The 18,410-nt window shown below is 40.5% G+C and overlaps 1 protein-coding gene across 1 annotated transcript in view; it reads right to left on the reverse strand.

Annotated features, from left to right (window-relative positions):
• The window catches only part of PLXDC2 (plexin domain containing 2), a 276,972-nt gene extending 259,126 nt beyond the window's left edge, over nt 1-17,846 (reverse strand). Inside the window, exon 1 of the mRNA XM_026084514.1 lies at nt 17,696-17,846. Within this exon, the coding sequence (XP_025940299.1) occupies nt 17,696-17,804 (109 nt within the window). The 5' untranslated portion in view covers nt 17,805-17,846. The remainder of the gene's footprint in view (nt 1-17,695) is intronic.
• Between the last annotated feature and the right edge of the window lie 564 nt (nt 17,847-18,410).

An 18,410-nucleotide genomic window follows, 5' to 3' on the forward strand; every position in this document is an offset into this window, starting at 1 on the left:
GAGCAGTGCAGTAAAAGACAGATAGTCAAGACTGAAGAGGTCATAAAGCTCTCAAGAGCAGGAAATTACATAGGCATATCTGCCAATACATTCTATTTATGAAAAGTCATTAGGCGTTCCCAGTTTCTTTAGTTCCTCCTTCTCCGAATAATAGAATACCATTTTAAGAGCAGGAAATTCAAATAATCTTGTTTTAATTTAAGTTTATTCTTACTATTTGCTTTTATATGCTGAGCATATAATTCATGCCAAACATAAAAAGTATCCACCTGCTAAAGAGAAATCAACTAGATGTATAAATAAGTAGGGGATTTTCTCCTTTGAAACTTGATCCTGCAGCCTATGTACTGTTTTTGAAGCAGTCATAGCTACTGTGGTATTGATACCACATGATTAACTTTTTGTTTCAGTCTGAGCTTTAGTCCCTGCTTCTAACAACCTTTGAACGCAAGGCAGCTTTGCCCTAATCTTCAAAGGGAGCTATAACTGTTGGTTATATAACCAAAAAAAAAACTTTTGCAAGGTCCAGGCCCAGTTCAATGGATTGCACTGTGCACCCTTCTTCCTCCCTGGCTAAACAGCTCTGGGAGCCTCATATGCCTTCTTCCCTCTTGTGCTTGAGTCAATGACTTAGAAGCTGGACCCTAGCTGCTCCTTAAGGGACATCTATAAACCTTAACAGGCAAATTGCTATTGGAGCCACTGGGATATTTGTCAGAGTAAGGAAAGCAAATTTAGATCAGTATCTTTAAGTATAGCAGTGTGCAATGATCATGAAAGTTGCCTGTATATGGACTGCAAAATAGAGTGGTCACAAGAACCCTGATATCCCCATCTAGCCATTTTCCTTGTATGCACTATGAGGTATTATTAGAAAGTATGAAGTACTAATAGAAATGAAAATTTAAATATAACTTAGAATACTAGCAAATTAAAATGGCAAAGAGATTGCAAGCCTTCTTATTAGAGCTGATCTAGAAGCAATGGGTTTCTCCCTCATTCCTAATGCATATGTGAATTTTAACATCTGTCCAAACTGAAAAAAATAAATTCCTTATCATTTGAATGTTTCAATAAGAAGTAAGCTTCAAGAAAAAATAATTGCCTGGTGCTGTTTGCCATCTTCTACTGATTTATTACTTTAATGCGTATAAGTAAAAAAAAAAAATACTAAAAAGGCATAATTAAGCTAGGAAAAACAGGGTTGTCTTCTTGTGAATACACCACATCATATCAATAAACCAAAGTAAAACTTTAATAGATGGAGTACATTCTCAGAACAGTAAAAGAAATAGTTTCTCTGGGAAGTAAATACACCAAGAGTTCAAAATCATATCCTTATTATTGAGAGCATGCAAACCAATGTATAAATGAGCAAATAAAGAATGAGAAATGAAGACAAAGAAAACATTGTGTAATGAATATAGAGTGTTGTCTTTAAATATTTATATAAAATATATGCATATATATGTACATATTCATACCCTTTCTATCTGTACATCTATATAAAGAAGTCATACATTGATCAGAAAATGCAGCTGGGCACTAGTCAAAATGAGTTTACGAACATTATCATCATATAAATCCACAATGTCCTGCAACTCCTTCTGAATATGTCCTATTCATTTTGCATCCTTCAGAGAGAGGTGTGATATTTTACACCTCCTTTAAATAATATTTAGCAGTGGGATAAAAAGACAGCCAGGATTATATGACCTGGCAGTGCTCTGTGCATACCACACCGTGCTTTCCAGGGCAGTGGCCTTCCCCGGGCCAGTTACAGCAGCAGAGCCGGGCTCTTCGAGAATCAGCAGGAAGGGTTCTTTCAGAAACACATCTTCTAATGCACCAAAAGCACATGGGGCTACTGAGCAGAAGCCATCGTGTCTCAAGATTATTATCTCTTCCATATATTGAGACTTCAAGGGCTAAATGACCGGAGTCCGATTTGTTCCCAAGTGAAGGCCTTCCTAAGCTCACTGTACAGCCTGCACATTATCTGGTATTATTAAAAGTGAACAAAAAATAAACCCATCCAAACTAAGTGCAAAATATAACCATGTTTATTGTACCTACAGAAGTGCTTAAGCAGACTTTGGCCATTTAGCTCTCACTGACATCCATRCTAAATGCCCAGGATGAAGTACTTAGGAAACTGTACAATAACAGTCACAAAACTACATGGTATAACTGTAAGTTAATTTAATCTCATTAACTAAATTCACATGTTTTCAGTTTTGCTGAGAGGGCTCCAAATGTACTATGGTCTTTGTAAAGCCAGAAATTCCAAGCTAAGTGGAGCACGTTTCATGGATATTATCAAGCAAAGGATTAGAAAACTTTTAATATATTTTCCCCTATAAATCTAGTCTAAATATTCAGAAAAATGTACATCTTTTAGAACTGAGACAATAATTTTACTTGATGACTTGATTAAATTTCCAAAACAGATAATTGTTCTTTAGAGAAAAGAAAAACATCCAGCTGATGCATTTAATTTATAGCAGACCTTAAAATAAATGGTACAGGTCATTAATTTTATATTGAAAAAGGCCTATAAATTAGATTGAAATGCTCAKTTGCATATATTACACAAGAAAATTAACAGTTCACATTTGGCTGGGGTTTTTTGGACATCTTTTCTTTGGGAACAACTCTTCAGCAACTTGGTGTATCTCTATCAAGGTAAACTGAGCTCCTGGATAGTTTATATATTTATTTATAGGCTACACACTATGTGCTSTTTAGGGCAAGGACAGAATCCAAAAGGTCTGTCTCTGCACCCTACAGAATTACATGCTCCTCTAGCAGAGGGGCAATTAAATCTTGGAGTACCTCTGCTGCTGGTAGGTTGAAAGCCACGTTCAATCACAATATCAAGTCAGTTTTTTTTTGCTGCCTATGAATGTGCACTGTAATTCAGTGAAAGACCAGGGACATCCTATGTGTAGGCCAGAAATATTACAGGATCGCTTACTTTTTTTGTACTTGCCCACAGAGGCAGAGAAATTCATGGTTTCAGTGAAGAGCATCTGAAGGGAGCATTTGGAAAAACGTCTTAGTAATGCAACTCTCCTTGAGCTATAGCATTTATCCAGATTTGTCCTCTTCTGAGGAGATATCCAAGGCCTTCATTATCTCCTTCACAAAGGCACATTATCTCCTTCACAAAGGAGATGCTGAAAGTAAGCCCAGTCTCTTCTAGACCTTAACTTCTGTGACAACTCTCCTCCAGAACAGCGAGGATCTCTGCCTGTTCCTTTGACCTTACATAACCTCGACTTTTATTTCTTGTTCTTAGCATTGAAGGAAAAGTGAAAAGTAAGAAGATGAGAAAGATGAGGACATCTTTTTAAGAAGTTTTTCAAAAGTCTAGAATGGCTAAGAAATAAAATTCAGAAGTTTACATAGTTTTTCTTTTTTTAAAACTATATATTAGTATTCCCATGGAAGCAAAATAAATTTCTTAATTATTCCAAGAGGCCACAGCTCTWCTCAACAGTAAGCTTGAATGGCATCTTGTAGCAACAGAGAGAGGAATGACCTAATCTTGGATTGCCAAATATTTAAATAGGAGCTAAACAGCTGTTGGCAGGATGGCAGAGTTCTGACAGAAATTGTAAAGAGGCTATCGGCTTGTGTTTTAGCTAGTAGCTGTATATTCAATTTTAAGTCTGTAGTTCCATCCCTATGAAGTATATACAATATCTGCTCTGAAGGTTAAACATGAAAATACAAATTAGGAGCATAAGATCTTTTTTTGTGCCTACTACAAATCTCTTGTGTGAGATCTTGGCAAGTCATTCAATACTCTAGTGCCCCACTGGTAAAATGAGAATAAATAATAGCAGTTATTAGACATGGCAGTTTTGTGGCTAAATCCTTCGGTATTTACAGGGCACTTTAATACATGATGATCATGAAACCTACAGAAAACATTGCAAGTAAATAGTTATCACTTCAAAATTCATATCCATCCATTCTAAATTCACAAATTCTAAGTAAAATATATTACAGCATAAATATCCAGAGGGATGGGAGTGAGAAAAAGCACATGACATGCCTTTAAATCTGAAATGCACGCGGGATTTCTCAGTGTGTTTGGAGAGTGATGGCTATTATTCTTTAAATGTCATTTGGCTGGATAAATCTGAACAGCAGGAATAGCTACAGTTCAATGAACTTTCTACTAATACCTTGGCAGGTGGGCATCAAAATCCCTAGGCGAGTAAGAGCGGAGATGCCTCGTTACTGATGAAAAGAGCAAGTTGTGGGGGATGAGCACTTCTGAAGCCAGAAACATGGTTTAGGATTCCTGGGAAAGCACTAAGACTGGATCAATTTGCCTTGGCAAAYGAAGATAAATGATCTACCATGTCAGTTAACAAGTTAAGGAAATACAGCCCGCAATTGGAGAGGGATGCTCAGCGAGGGCAGAATACATTTACATTCAGCATCCCATTTAAAACGAAGGCATTATTTTGGGTCATATCTTAGTGCTTTCTGCTGTGATTTGCAGTGCCACAGTGATGGTCAGAGGATACTCTGTCAAACTACAAATTAAACCACTATTGCCACAATACAGCTGTAAATATACAGAAAATTACCATTGGCTAAATCAAGTCAGGCTCTACCTGTAATTATCATTATTCATTCTTTTTCTCTTTTCTTCTGCAGAAAAGCACGTATATATGAGTATATGAACAAATGAATCTTAAAAGAAGTGCTACACAGCAGCAGGGTCCCATTCTGCCCTCCTGGCCTGTCCTCCCCCATCCCATGCTCTCTAGCTAAAACAGGTGTTTAGGCATTCAAAAGGAAGCATTGCTCTGCAATGCCTGGAAGGGTGACCCAGCACAGATCCAGACAGTAAGTCTTTTCATTCCTTAGATATTTTTTACAAGGCAGCCATTGATAAGAGCAGTCACCTGACAGAGATACAGGTAGGGAACCTTCCTTTTCCAGCTTACATGTCCTATATAATTAAAGAAGTTTCTGACATTCCTTAAACTGTGCAGTGGACAGTTCTTCCTTTCTGTGACTTTCAGGAGTACAGAATCAGAGAAAGTCTTCTTTTGTTTGTTTGTTTTTAAAGATTGAACAAGAAACTGAATTAGAATATAAAACACAGTATTTTCCCCTAAAAGAACACTGCTTCCCTACAGAGCTTCTGAATATATCTCTTCCCATCTCCTCTCTCTCTGACTTCCAACAGATTTAAATTAAAGGAGCAGAATATTTGTCCTCAAAGTAACCTATTTTTTTGTTGAAACGTGATTATATCAATATGGATGTCTTCATCTCTTCCCTTTAGATGCTTAGGCWTGTGAGTAGCCCCTCAGAATTAACAGGACTGCTCACATGTATGGAGGGAACTGAATCGGTCTTTTATTCCTTTCCAGCAATGTTCTGAGAGCTCTCACATTCAACCAAAGCACTCTGCTTTCCTTGTCCCTTTTTCCCCCTCACATTTCAAGAGGCTCAAGCTCTCTGAAAGGCAATGCACTTCCTTTGCCCTTCCAGTTAAGCAAATCGCATTATCATAAATTATAAGTAGATAGTACAAATATAATCATCAGCAATAAAAACAGGCAACCAGAACCTTCCAGTCTCCAAATCCCAAATACTTTCAAAGAATATAATGAACACCTTTGAGAGATGCAGTACAACATTTTCATACCAAGGTAAAACCACTCTCACTTATTCTTTTCCCACAAGCATACAGACCATGCTTACTACCCATGGGAAAGCAGTATCCAGCGCTGTGACCAGAGATCCCACATTGCAATATTTCACATACACTAAGGGTTGTTGAGCACAGTATAGAATTAGAGGGAAGGCTGTGAGGGCAAAAGCCTCTTTTCAAATTGGCCCAAACTGCTCTCATAGGAGCAAACTGTGGCTGAGCTGATGCATCCGAGAGGAGAATTTAACCCCCTTTTTTCCTAAATTAAATTATAGGTATGTAAGTCCCTTTAAGCATTTTAGTGACACCTACCAGTCAGAGTTGTAGCACAACTCAATTTGGCAAAGGATTTTCMTGTGCACTTCTCTTTAAGCACACACTTCAATCACATTTTTTAGTGCTGTGACAACATGAGACTTACAAGAATAGTAACTACTGTTATTCTTGTAATAAATTTACAACTTTCCTCTCTTTGCCTTCTTCTTCTTTACGGAAAACCTCAAAATAGATTTGAATTCTACATAAAAGTCCAACAAGCTTTTCTCAGATCTCCAGAAAGATTCTTGAAAACAGAGGGCCAACTGGCTGGCYCCACAACTCTACTAGCAGTGGTCTCAAAGACTCTCAGATAATTACAGAGCTGAAGTTAAAACTGAAGTGGATTTATGATGATGAACAAAACAGGATTGTGTCAGTGCATGACATCACTAAACACTGGACAACCTCCCTGGCTGGTTTTTAAATTTTAGTAAGCATACTGGCTTGGTATGCACCTCCACTAAGCCGTGCCATAAAACAGCAGAATAGGGATAAAATAATGAAATTCAAATATAAGCATGGGATGGACAACACTAAAGATAAAAGACCTGTTATTATGATACAGCCTACACTAACTACAGAAAACACTGCAGATAAAGCTGGACATAACTTCCTATCCTAAAGACCTCACTGTTAGCTATTATCTATGCCTGCCTGGGGGAAAAAAAAAGTGTGATTCATTAATATCTCTGGGCTACCTCTTGAAGCTAATGAGAATTTTGTGTAAAAAGTAGAATAATAGACCATAAATTTGCATCCAAGAAGCATCATGTAATAAGTGTTTACACTCAACGTTGATGTGATCTGTGTGTGCTTATTGCTTCTCAAGCTCAGTCCACATTTCAGTCATTTGCAGACAGATCATAAAATGTAAGAGCATATTAACTTCCTGCATCTCCTAAATATGTCTTGTACATGAAAAAAATCATAACGCCTAGCTCTTAAAGGCGAATACAACATGCACCTATCAGAGCATGGATTACTCTCAGTAATCCTCTGCTCCTGCCCACTACAGCCATGTGGGGAGTTGGCAGTCAGTCCATTCTGGAGGCTGAAAGATCCTTTTCTCCAGAAACCTTTTCAGAATGTGCAAAAAAACAGCAAAAATTATTGCTGCTATTGCAAACAGTTCCCAGCAATGGCCTTGGACCTCTGAGCCACCTGAATCCCAAGGTCCAAGATCGGAAAGAAATCATAAACCTCTACATATTTTTCAGTCCACCCATCTTCAGGACACCACTTGCATACATTGTTGTTGTTAAGCAAATGTTTAAATGCAGTCCTAAACAGGGGATATTTTCCAGAATTGGAACCTAGGGATGCAAGCCCAGATGTTCCAAAGCACAAGATCTATTTTTTTCACTGGTGGCTTTATTATTCCGGAAAAGATCATTTAAATTCCCTTTCAAATTTAAGGGGGAGGGGAGGCTCATGTGCTTTGCAAGCTAAGAATAATAGCTCTTTAAAACCAATTTTTATTTTTTACTTATCACTATTTCTGAAGAATACAAAAGATCACCAACAGTGACAAAACAGCAGACACCAAAGAGCACTGATTGTATTAGAAGATCTATCAGTTCTGTTTTTAGCCAGATACTCACTCTTCAGGAAACTTCAGCATGATATATAGCATCAGAGGCACAGCATTGTTTGTGGACTCTATATAAATACATACATGTTATACAGCAATGTTTCTGCTTAAAAGTTCATGAAGATACACTCCCAGTAAAAGTTTCTATCATATTTGTGCAGTATAATAATAGTATTCTATCTCTTACAATGCACTCTTTGTAAGGAGGATGAACTTTTTAAAAGGTCGAAGAATTAGATGTTACTCACAAATCAGCAGTGCTGCAAACTGATTGGTTTGGAAATCTTTCTTTCTGACCAGCGATTACTGAATCTTGTTTCTTAATCTCAAAATAATTTTACAGTTTGTGAAACACCATCGTTTTCTTCTCTCCAAGAATTCAGTGGCATAAACAAAAAGAAACGAAACAAGAACAGAGAACAAAAAGTTTCCAAACTGCCAAAGTGGCATGCAAATCAGCAGAAATCAGACCCAATTATTTGTCTATCCTTCAGATGCAAGTATATTTAGGACAGAAATTTAATGCATTGGACTATAAAATGTGGCAGTTTAGGATCTGCTATGTGTACAGCTGAGATGGACATTCCCTCTCCTGTTACAAGCCTGAAAGAGGAGATGAACATCAGAAATGGCAACATCTGCAGCAGCCCCAGTCTAAGCCTTGTTGTCCCTGTGCCCTAATCAGAGCCCTTAGTCATCTCTAGTCTGATTTTTTTCCCCAAGATAGATGTAGATCATTTGAACAAAAATTTGAGTGGGTTTTAAAGCCTTAAATTAGGGAGTTCAAGGATTAAATTTAAGAGTGAGAAGTTACAGCCCTGACCTTGGTGAAGCAGGGGGAGATTGGAAAGATAATTGGGYTATTCCAGAAGAAAGCGACTCATTCACTCTGAGATGGGAAGGACACATTTTTTACTTCGGCAAGGCAGTCACTCTCTCAAAGCCACCTTCCTATTTGTAAAATTTGGATATTACCCTATCTCTACAAGGTCTTCCAAGAATAAGAACACTAATGAATATAAAGTACATAGCTAGGATGATTATGGGATTAACTGAGAAAGCTGTAAGATAAGTGTGGCCTGCAAACAGGAATGAAAAAGTAGGGAGTACAAATTGCATGCCGAGAGTGAAGGGAATCAAAAATCTGGTGCTGAACCTCAGAGAGTATCTAAACAAATTAGGAAAAGCAGATGAATTCAAGCTTGCAGTAAGACACAACATTAAAGGATTAAAACAACTCCAAGGCTCTGAGATAACACAAATTCACATCCACCAAAAATTAAAAAATAAGTAAGTTCAAAGTTTGAAATGCTAATCCTCAAGCATCTCAGCTGAGATATAAACCTGCCTCCTTTTAAACACTAGACCCTTTTTCGGGATAGGTGGCTAGCTAAAGAGACTGACAAAAGATAGTGGTAATTCCTTTTCCCCATTCAGAGTGAAAAATTGATTACAGGAAGAGCTATTTTTCTTGTCACTTACGCTATTTTGGTAAATGACTCTGAATTGAAACAAAAACAGTATTACTAACTCTGCAATAATTGTCCATGTGATCGTGCATGGAAGAAAACAGGGGCTGACACACACAGGTACATTAAGTAAAAAAAAATAAAAAATCTGGCAAGCAAAGACAGGTAAAGAGAGACAAAATTTCAAACAAGGCATACTCAGATCAGTAAATTCCTTGCTACTGTACAAACTTTGAGTGTTCTCAGTGCCCTGTGTGTCTTCTGTGGCACATTATGCATATACTTTAGTATGTGTTTGAAGATCATTACGGCACTCTGGGAAGAGCGTTGCTGACGGCCCGTGGTGCATGGGGGCCTGCGAAATAGAGAGACTGGTCCAGTTGTTCCTTATACAGCGGCCTCTGATCCCACAGAAGGGCCCAATGGCCTYGGCAGTCCCCTCTAGCTTTGTATTCTAGGTAAGTAATTTTTAGGACAACTTACTATTATCTTTTTTGTGCTCTAGAAGGAAGGGATTGCCTCCAATAGCTTGCAGTATTAGCAGTAAAAGAAGAAGTTTTGTGAGGACTAGATACACTACCATCAGCAAAACTGGAGGCAATTATCTTTTTGCTTAGCTTGATGTTTAATTGGGGAAAGACTGCCTGCGTTTTCTTGATTGAACGGAAAGGCAAAAAGCTCTGTACTTCCACAATTTACAACTGTACGTTGCAATTCATTAGGCAAGTTATGCAGGACTTAGCTAGAAAGTATTGCATTACATATACTTTGTTCATTAAAAATGTTTTAAAAAAAATGAAAATAAATAACAGATGTATCAAATAAAGTAAATGAAAAACAAAACTGATGTTAATCTATAATGGTAAGTAATTTACCCTGCCTATTTTCTTTGTCTTGAGACTACAACTTAGATAGGTATATACGTATCTATAGTAGAACCAGTAATAAATTGTGTTGATATTGAGGTCAAGATTTTGCAATACACCAAACGCTAAGYTTCTAGTCTGTAAATGCCTTCACTGCAAATAAACCATAAATCTATTATCTTTACAGCAACTGCAATCTGGAAAATGTGCTCTCTTTTAATTTAGTTGCCTCATGAATATTATATTAACCAACAAGCAACCTGAATGAAAAATATGTTATAAAGTGAAAAACCTACCAACTGCATGATCAAGATGATGTTTTTTTTTTTTCTAGTCGTTTCCTCCTCTCCTGCCATCAAATAAAAACAAGATTTCTACAAGATAAAATGGTGAGTTCTTAAAGAGCTCACAGTGTGTGGCCAAATTCTCAGCAATGGGCAATCTCAATTAGAGAGGACTAGAAAGTTAAATTTCCCACCTAAGTCAAAATTTTTGTTTTGTTCTGATTAAAAATAAAAGGAAGATGTTATCTCTGAAGCAGGCAGGAATAAGAAACTGGAAGTTGAAGGATGGAAGAGAAGAGCCAAGAAACTCTGAAATCAGTTCTGCTGCAAAAGCATTCCCAGCAAAGGACCACGGCTTTCTACTTCAGGGTGGCTGAGGCTTGATTTTCAAAAACATACGGGGTGGCTTGCAAATGCAAAAGGAGGGTTGCATAAGCCCACACAGGAAAGCTGAAACATACAGCTGGGGAATGTCATGGAGAAATTGCTTTAATAAAGATTCATGCTGGCCTCCAAAAACAACTTGAGTACCCACTCCAAATTTTCTGCAGAGGTCAAGATAGCATTTTTCAGTGGATTTCTAGTTATTCTGCTGACTCCCCAAGAACAGAACCTGCTTAGTGATGAATTCCCCTTCTCTAACACTCCCCTCTCAGAGAACACTAAAGTTATAAAGGATGATACCTGCCTTTTACTCTCGGCCTAGCAAAAACTCATGTGAAGAGGAAAGCCATAATTATTCACCCACATTCAATATTGCCTATTCAATATTTGCAGGATCCACAGTATGATCATAGAAAAGAAAGGAAAAAAAATGTTTGAATAGAAGAAAAAATTAAACACAACTAGAAACTGCTCATTACGAGACAACCACTGCATCATACTCTGTTCTAACGTCAGCTGGGCTGCGCAGACCTAAGTTTTGACAGAATCTGCCCTAATAACTACAGCAAAGGAAARCTGCAGTAAAAACTGTAAGTGGTATTGCATCACAGCAATATAAGCAGCCTTTTGACACAGCTCAATTACATCTATAAAGAAAAGGACCAGAGCTCCTAGCATCAACTGTGAAACAACATATATGTGAAACATTATCAAAGATAGGTTAAATGGAAAGGCTTATATATTCCATTTGTGGGATTTTGCCTTTACAAGTCAAGGATTTTTTACTCAATAAGGAGGCATAGGGTAAAGGATGTATGCCTACAGTCCACAAAATAGTCACTATAAGAATGTCTTAAAATGAACAAAAAAAATCTATTTATAATGGAACCTAGGTAGTGCCAATATTAAAAGGTAAAAGGCCTAAAACAATTAAGACTCAAAACTGTCTTTAAAAGCCTTATTTCACGACACAGAAACTCTAAATAAAGCAGCACTTTTAAATGTCTTTAGTTTGTCAGCAGCYACAGAAAGTATATATTAAAATCATATTAAAACCACATACATCATCGACAAATGAGGGAGAGAGCTCTCAAGCTAAGAGAGTATTTGCATTCTTGCTTGTATTTTGCTGGACACTGAGTTCAAGGTGAATTCTGGGATGCTTAAAGCTCCCCACACTGAATGATTCAAAGATAGCTGGGGGGACCTTGAAAGGTCATTTTGTCCAGCCGTTTGCTCCAAGACAGAAACAGCTGCCGTTCTGGACAGAATGACATTTCAGACACATGTTTATCCAGACCGTTTCAGTAGTGAAGACTCCTCAAAGATGATTACTCCCCTAGCCTTAACATTCAGAAGTTTGCCTAGTTGCAATTTAAATAATTTCTTCTTGTGGAGAACAAGTTATTCCCTTCTTCTTTGCAGAAGCCTTTTATGTACTTGAATGTTGCAGTTTCAACCTCTCTAACATATTCTTTCCATTTTTCTTCCTAGGACACTCTCTAATTGGGCCACAGATTTCTTAACACCTAAAACTGGAGAGAATATTCCAGTTGGGATCTTTCCACTGGTGAGCAGAGTAGATATATAAAGACATACGGAGTAATCTATCTTCCTAAAGACATTTATCTTTACATTTTCTGTTGATACATCCCACTGYGATGCTTTCTACTTTTGAAACTGCATGCTCAAATCAAGCATCAAGCCCGACCCCTGGATCTGTCCTAGCAGCCTGCTCAGTTTGCCCATTTCAAAACAGTAAAAGGTTGGGCCAAATGCAAGTGGAAAAACACTCATACACACTGACTTCTGGTCAAGGGACATGTAATGTCATGCTCCTTCCAAGCGCAGCATTTACAAGGACACTTAACACAACTGATTGCTCAGTGTTGACAGCAAAGGGTGCTAATTGAAGTTATGTTTATTAGTTGAATGAGTAAAAAAAAGGGGAGGAAGGGATGAAGTGTTTCAGGATGAAAGGCAGCACTTGGCATTCACAAATGTTACCTCCAGGCAAGTTATGCTAAGTTTTATGCTCATTTGTCAAAAGCCACAAACAAAAACAAACCCACGTGCACTTAGCATGGTTTCTCCACATACTTCTCCATGGAAAGCAATCTCCGGGGTTCTTTCAGTTCCTGCTGGGATTGTGCAATTCTCCAGCCTAGTAAATATGCCATTTGCCAACTGCACCACAATAGCACTCCCAGCCCACCCCTTAGCAAACCTGCTAACAGTTGGATATAGTTTCACGCTGCTGGCAAGCTTAGCACATTTCCTTTCACTAGATAAGAAATGCTCCTGTCAAATTATCTTTTGTTCACTTCCCTCTATACAGGTACCAGCACACACTTACCTTAACTACTGCCTTCTCAAATTGCTGCGGCATTCAGTCTCCTTGGGAAGCATGAACCACAGGGGTAATTCAAAATACACTCTCACACCAGTTATACCAACTGCTCTCAGTCTAAGGGAGGCAGCATGGATCGGTTTGAAGCTGGGGCTGCTACAGTGCTTTCTGCTTGCCAGTGTTTTCAAAGTTACAAACAGCAGAGCTGTTCAGTGCTTCGGAGAGGCTGATAAACCCACAGAGCCTTTTATCAAGAGCACAGTCAAATGATGAACTTAATTTTTTTTAAAGAACTTCTTGATTTGCTTTGTGGGAGAGCCAGTAGGATTCAGAYGGAACATGTTTCCTATGTGATAGCCATCTCCAGCACACCTCMAAGGAAAGACGGCTTTCGGGGCTCTGCTGCGCGGCACCTGGGAGTCCTTCAGGAGACCTAACTCCAGTCCCAAGCCCGCCGCTCCTGCTGTCTGTGCAGGCGCAGGCAATGCCAGCGCTGCCCCACAAGAAATGTGGCAAAAAGCTCTTCATGAATGTGCCCTAGGTGTGCAACACCACAGGCCTGCAATTATGTTTCTCAGTGGATCTCTCTGACCATCTGAGGTGATGAATTCCCTCCCCTGCTTCCCCCATGGCCTTAGGAGTCCCTTCCCCTAAGGGAGACCCTGCTGCTGACCTGCAAGGATTGGTCAAGGTAACTGGCACTCAGCGAGGCAGGAGATGTTGTCCATTTTGTTTTAAATGGCCTGCATGTGTTGCTAATGAGTTGTGATGCATAATGAAAGAACTTTTCAAAATATGGAGATCTTTTTTCTCATTCTCTACATTTGTATACAGTGCAGAGAGCTGGTTTCCTTGTTATTTGTCATCAGGTCCACTTTAAGTGTCAGGCAAAAGCTAGCTCCGGAGTCAAGTGTTTGCTGAGTTTTAAGTGCTTGTGTGAGGATATAAACTCTGCAGAGAAATATTTACAACCAAACAAAAACATTGTTTTCCCAAGGGATTTTTAAACTTGCAGTGAACTATAGGTATTGATGTTATGCTTAATTTGTGGAAATGAGTTTCTACAAAAACAAATTTAATACCTAAATCAACCTTAGCATAGTTTTATTTTACCTTTCATTTACTAGCAATATTTCAAACCACTCTTTCAGAGGAAATGACAATGACAGAAGGGTGAAAAATAAAAAGAGGAGCCAGGATGAAAGTTAAAAGACCTGACTTTTTTAGTGAGAATTCTTATTAAAAAATACATACAATATGTAAAGAGAGTTTACTTTTGAACGTAACTGGAATTCTCCAATTTTATTTTATCCATTCACATAGCATGCACAGAAACAAAAAATGTAATTTTGAATGCAAAGACAAAAATACCTGGTATGCATATTTTCTAATATCATTTTTATTTTGATACTTATAAGATAAGCAGTGATTCAACTGAAGGTCCTAATGAGCAAAAGAACCCAGGCAATAAAAAAATTTATATATATGAATAGCTCAGCAGCAGATAAATGCTATAAAACACTCTTTAATAGTAGTTTATCCCATAAAAATAATTCTACCCATCTCTGAACAGTGATGCTTGGAGACAGCAGTAGTTCAGTGAATATAAATTATACCAGGATTCTGGAATATGCTTTGAAAGAAGAGAAATTATAGTAACAGCCTCCTAATTCTGACTGATGGTGTTTGCAAAGAAAAATAAAAAATAAAAATCAAACCTTCTTCTGGGAATACTTCAACAAGTAGTAAGCCCTCACTTAAACCACTGGAGGCCTTAATTGCTGCTTGGGCTTTCATAAGAACATTTGCTTCAGTTCACTGAATTCATGTCATATTCAGTTTGGTTATTGTAAACACACACAAATCTTAAATTTAAGAACCTTCATCCCTGATTTATAGCATTTTTGTCAACAAAATGAAGCCTCGACCAAACATGACATGCAGAAGAAGATGTAACACAGGTGGTGAGGAAGACTTTTCGAAAAAAGCTGCAAGTTCGGCATAGTTGCGCGCCAGCAGTTGGGCCCTCTAGCGGGGACAGCCCTGGTCCCCAGCAGCTCCCCAGCACAACTTTGCAGGTTCCCACTTTTGTTACAAAAACCTGGATTTTAAACATCAAGAGGCAGCCAGTCAAGTTATGACATGTCTAGGAATTGACTTGACTTGAATTGATCTGACCTGATTTTACCCAGCAYGGTAATTCCGAAGAGCAGGCCAAAAAAACTATGAAACCTGCCCAGTTTCTTTTGAAATCATGACATACCCATTTGGTAAGATGCTYGGAAATCCTCTCCCGGCTTTGGCTATACCAATGCATTTAAACTTTTGCATTTCATAACATTGTTATTTTATTTCAGTTTCAGTAAGATATTTTGCTATTAAGTATTTAAAAAACATGTCATCCTGACAAATGAAAAAAAAAAAGTCCAAAAAAACCCATAAACCACCTCCCTTGAAGAATCTGCAGCTATTTCAAAGATTTCTTTTCTACTTTAATTCTTTAAATGTTTTGTCTGAGCCGGTCTGAAGGGATACAGCACAAGCTAAACACAGTGAAACTTTGAAATGGCTCTTCTTTATTTTGGCTCACAGAACCTGAAGTTGAATGCAGTTGCTCATGTGTAAATGGTTTGTTTTGGACATAAGGATATCAAAATTTATAGAAGAGTTTTCAGAATATATTTTTATTATGTAGAATTCCCTTGGTTTTGTTCAATGATTGTGCTCTTTTCGCTGATTAGAAGCAGTCCCTCACTGTATTTTTCCGAAATAGAAGCATTATAAAATGATGAAAATAYATGTTAAATATGGCTTTGATTATGTTAATGACATTTAATTATTGCTGTCATAATACAGACTGTTTATCCAAAGGGGAAAGGAGAAGACTTTAAGGAGATAAACATCTAGCTGTCAAAGCTGGCATCAGATTTTCCATCTTACCAGTGGCAGAAGACAATTTCTTAGTATATATTCTTCAGAATGTATTAAATATAAAATAATATTTGTCCTATTATAAACCCCTTGATATTTCATGTCATGTTCAGTAAGACACAAGACATTCATAAATGATTTGTGGATAAGCAAGCTGTTGGCAAACCTTCTATTTAGCTCGTCTTGGTGCAGACATTAATGACTATTACAACTCAATTGCCTAAACTGGTAATGTGCAGTGATTATTTGCCTACTGATGAATTATTTTTCATTTAGTCAATACTGACATTTTCTTTTCCAGGTACAACAGATGGCTGATAAATAAACTTCGCAATCTCAGTCCACTGCTACACAACTTGGTTATTTTCTTTTTGTAATCTCACCACCACGCTCTATTTTTTCCTGATGATTAACATTAACAAATATCAGCATTTGCCGCTTAAAGCCCCAAGAACAGCAGCATGAATTTTGCAGCAGTACATGAAAACTCTCCTGCTAGTTTTTCTCTTTGGTCTCAACTGACATGTGAACCCCCAGCAACCTGCTGAGCTACCTCGTCCTTTAGCAATTCCCTACCTCAGCGGTAGGCCCCTGCCTGGGAAAATCCCTGCTCTGTCTGGCACATTGTCTCAGTGCACATTTCAAAAAACTCCTCAGTCTCTCTCCTTCGGGTCAGTTACTCTGTGACCATACAACTCCTCACATTTGTATAAAACCTTTTAGGAAATGAGGAAAGGGCAGCTCTGTTGCACCAGTGAGGCTAGTAGACGCAGTGTTTCATCTGATAATAAGTGTACCAGTGTTTTGAATACAAAGGCATAGCTTTAAAATATATATAAGCTTGAAGCTGCTGCATCAAAATCTCCTGCTATGCAAAAACCTTGACTTTCCCCATTTGTTCATTAAATAGCTATCCCCAAACACGCCAGGCTTCCTTTGGCCGATTTCCCCTCCACAGCACAGGAATGCAGAGTACAGAAGGCTCTAGTGATCAAAAGGGAGCCCCACGCTGTGAGAATTAGTCACTGAAGAGAAAGCACTACAGGTGCTGTGTGTCAGGCATTAACAGGTGTCTCTAGGAAGGACTAATTAGAGGACCCTAATAATATCATAAGCAAACTTGGTCAACAGAATAAGCCTCTTGTTCTGAAAGAGCGGGTCCCCCCCGGCCCTGTGGGTCTTCCCTCATTATACTGCTCCTCGCAGCGCACTGCGCGCTCTCGACTGCGCGGGGGCGGAGAGTGCCCGCTCGCTCCGCGAGTCAGGAGCCGCAGGGAAAGTTTGCCTCCCCCTCCGCAGCTCGCCGGCGGCAGCGGAGCGGGGCCGCGCCGAGGCTCCCCGGCGCCTAGAGGGTGGGGGGCCCTTGGCGAGCGTCCCGTAGTACCCGGGAGCGGGCTCCGGAGACCCCATTAAGGGGCCGGGGAGGGGACAGCTCAGTCTCCCGCAGATCTCGAAGCGGATTTATACCGACAGCGCGAACTCGAACGGAGGAAAGTCCCAAACGATCGTTAAAATAAATAAATAAAGTTACGGAGCTCTCTTTCCGGGGGAGCCGGGGTCGGAGGGAGGGGGGATGGAAACCCCAGCAGGCAGCTCCAGCGCGGCCACCACGGGCCTCCCGGCCCGGCCGGGGTGAGCCTCCCGGGGCGGATAGGGCAGGGGGAGCCCCCACCCCCACGGCCGCCCCTCGGTGCGCGGCGCCGCGGAGCCCCCGGCGCCCCCGCCGCGTCCGCGCTCCGGAGAAGCGGCGCGGAGCACCCCGGCGCCCCCGGCGCCCCGCGCCCCGCCGAGCCCGGCAGGTACCGGCGTCGCTTACCGCGGCTCTGCCGCGCCTTCTCCCCGCCGGCGAGCTGGCAGCGCTCGCTCAGGCACTGGAAAAGTAATAGAAATCCAGCGGCTAGTTTGCTTCTCCGCAGCCTCGCCATAGCACGGAGCCTGCCGAGACAACTCTCCGGGGGTGCGCGCCGCTCCTCTTGGGGGGTGGGAGACGTCCGGAGGCTGCAGAGAGCAGCCCTAGCAGGCGGCAAGTCGCCTTGTGCGCCGACCCGCTTTCATTTAGCGAAGTGGCAGGGGAAGAGCTGCAGGGGTTGAAGGCGCTGGACCGGGTCGGGGGTTGGGGAGGGGGTCCGTCTCCGTCCCCCCAACTTCCACGGCGAAGCGGCTCTCAGTCCAACGACATCACAGCCGGGGAAAGCAAGCGCAGCCTCGCCTGCGAAGTGCCAAACTCTCCCTCCTCGCAGCCTGCTGATAGATTTTAGGACAGCCACTGAGATCCTCCCTTCCTGGCTTGCCCCCACCCAAATCCCTTCCCCCGCAGGGTGAGGCAGGGTGCCTCGGGGACGGTGCCTCCCCTCTGAGCACTGCTGGCGACGAAACCCCTCCAAGGGAAACGAGCGGGGAAATCTCCCGGCCGGATCCCGCGGAGCCCCAGCCCCGCGCCGGGGGGAGCGCGACCCGGAGGGCGGGCGGATGCGCCGCGGCGGAGGATGTGCACGGAGGGAGGGAAGGAGGGAGGCAGCGGCACGCCAACT

This window comes from Apteryx rowi, unplaced genomic scaffold (genome assembly GCF_003343035.1).
Source record: "Apteryx rowi isolate R43461 unplaced genomic scaffold, aptRow1 scaffold_644, whole genome shotgun sequence".
Classification (NCBI taxonomy): Eukaryota; Metazoa; Chordata; class Aves; order Apterygiformes; family Apterygidae; genus Apteryx; species Apteryx rowi.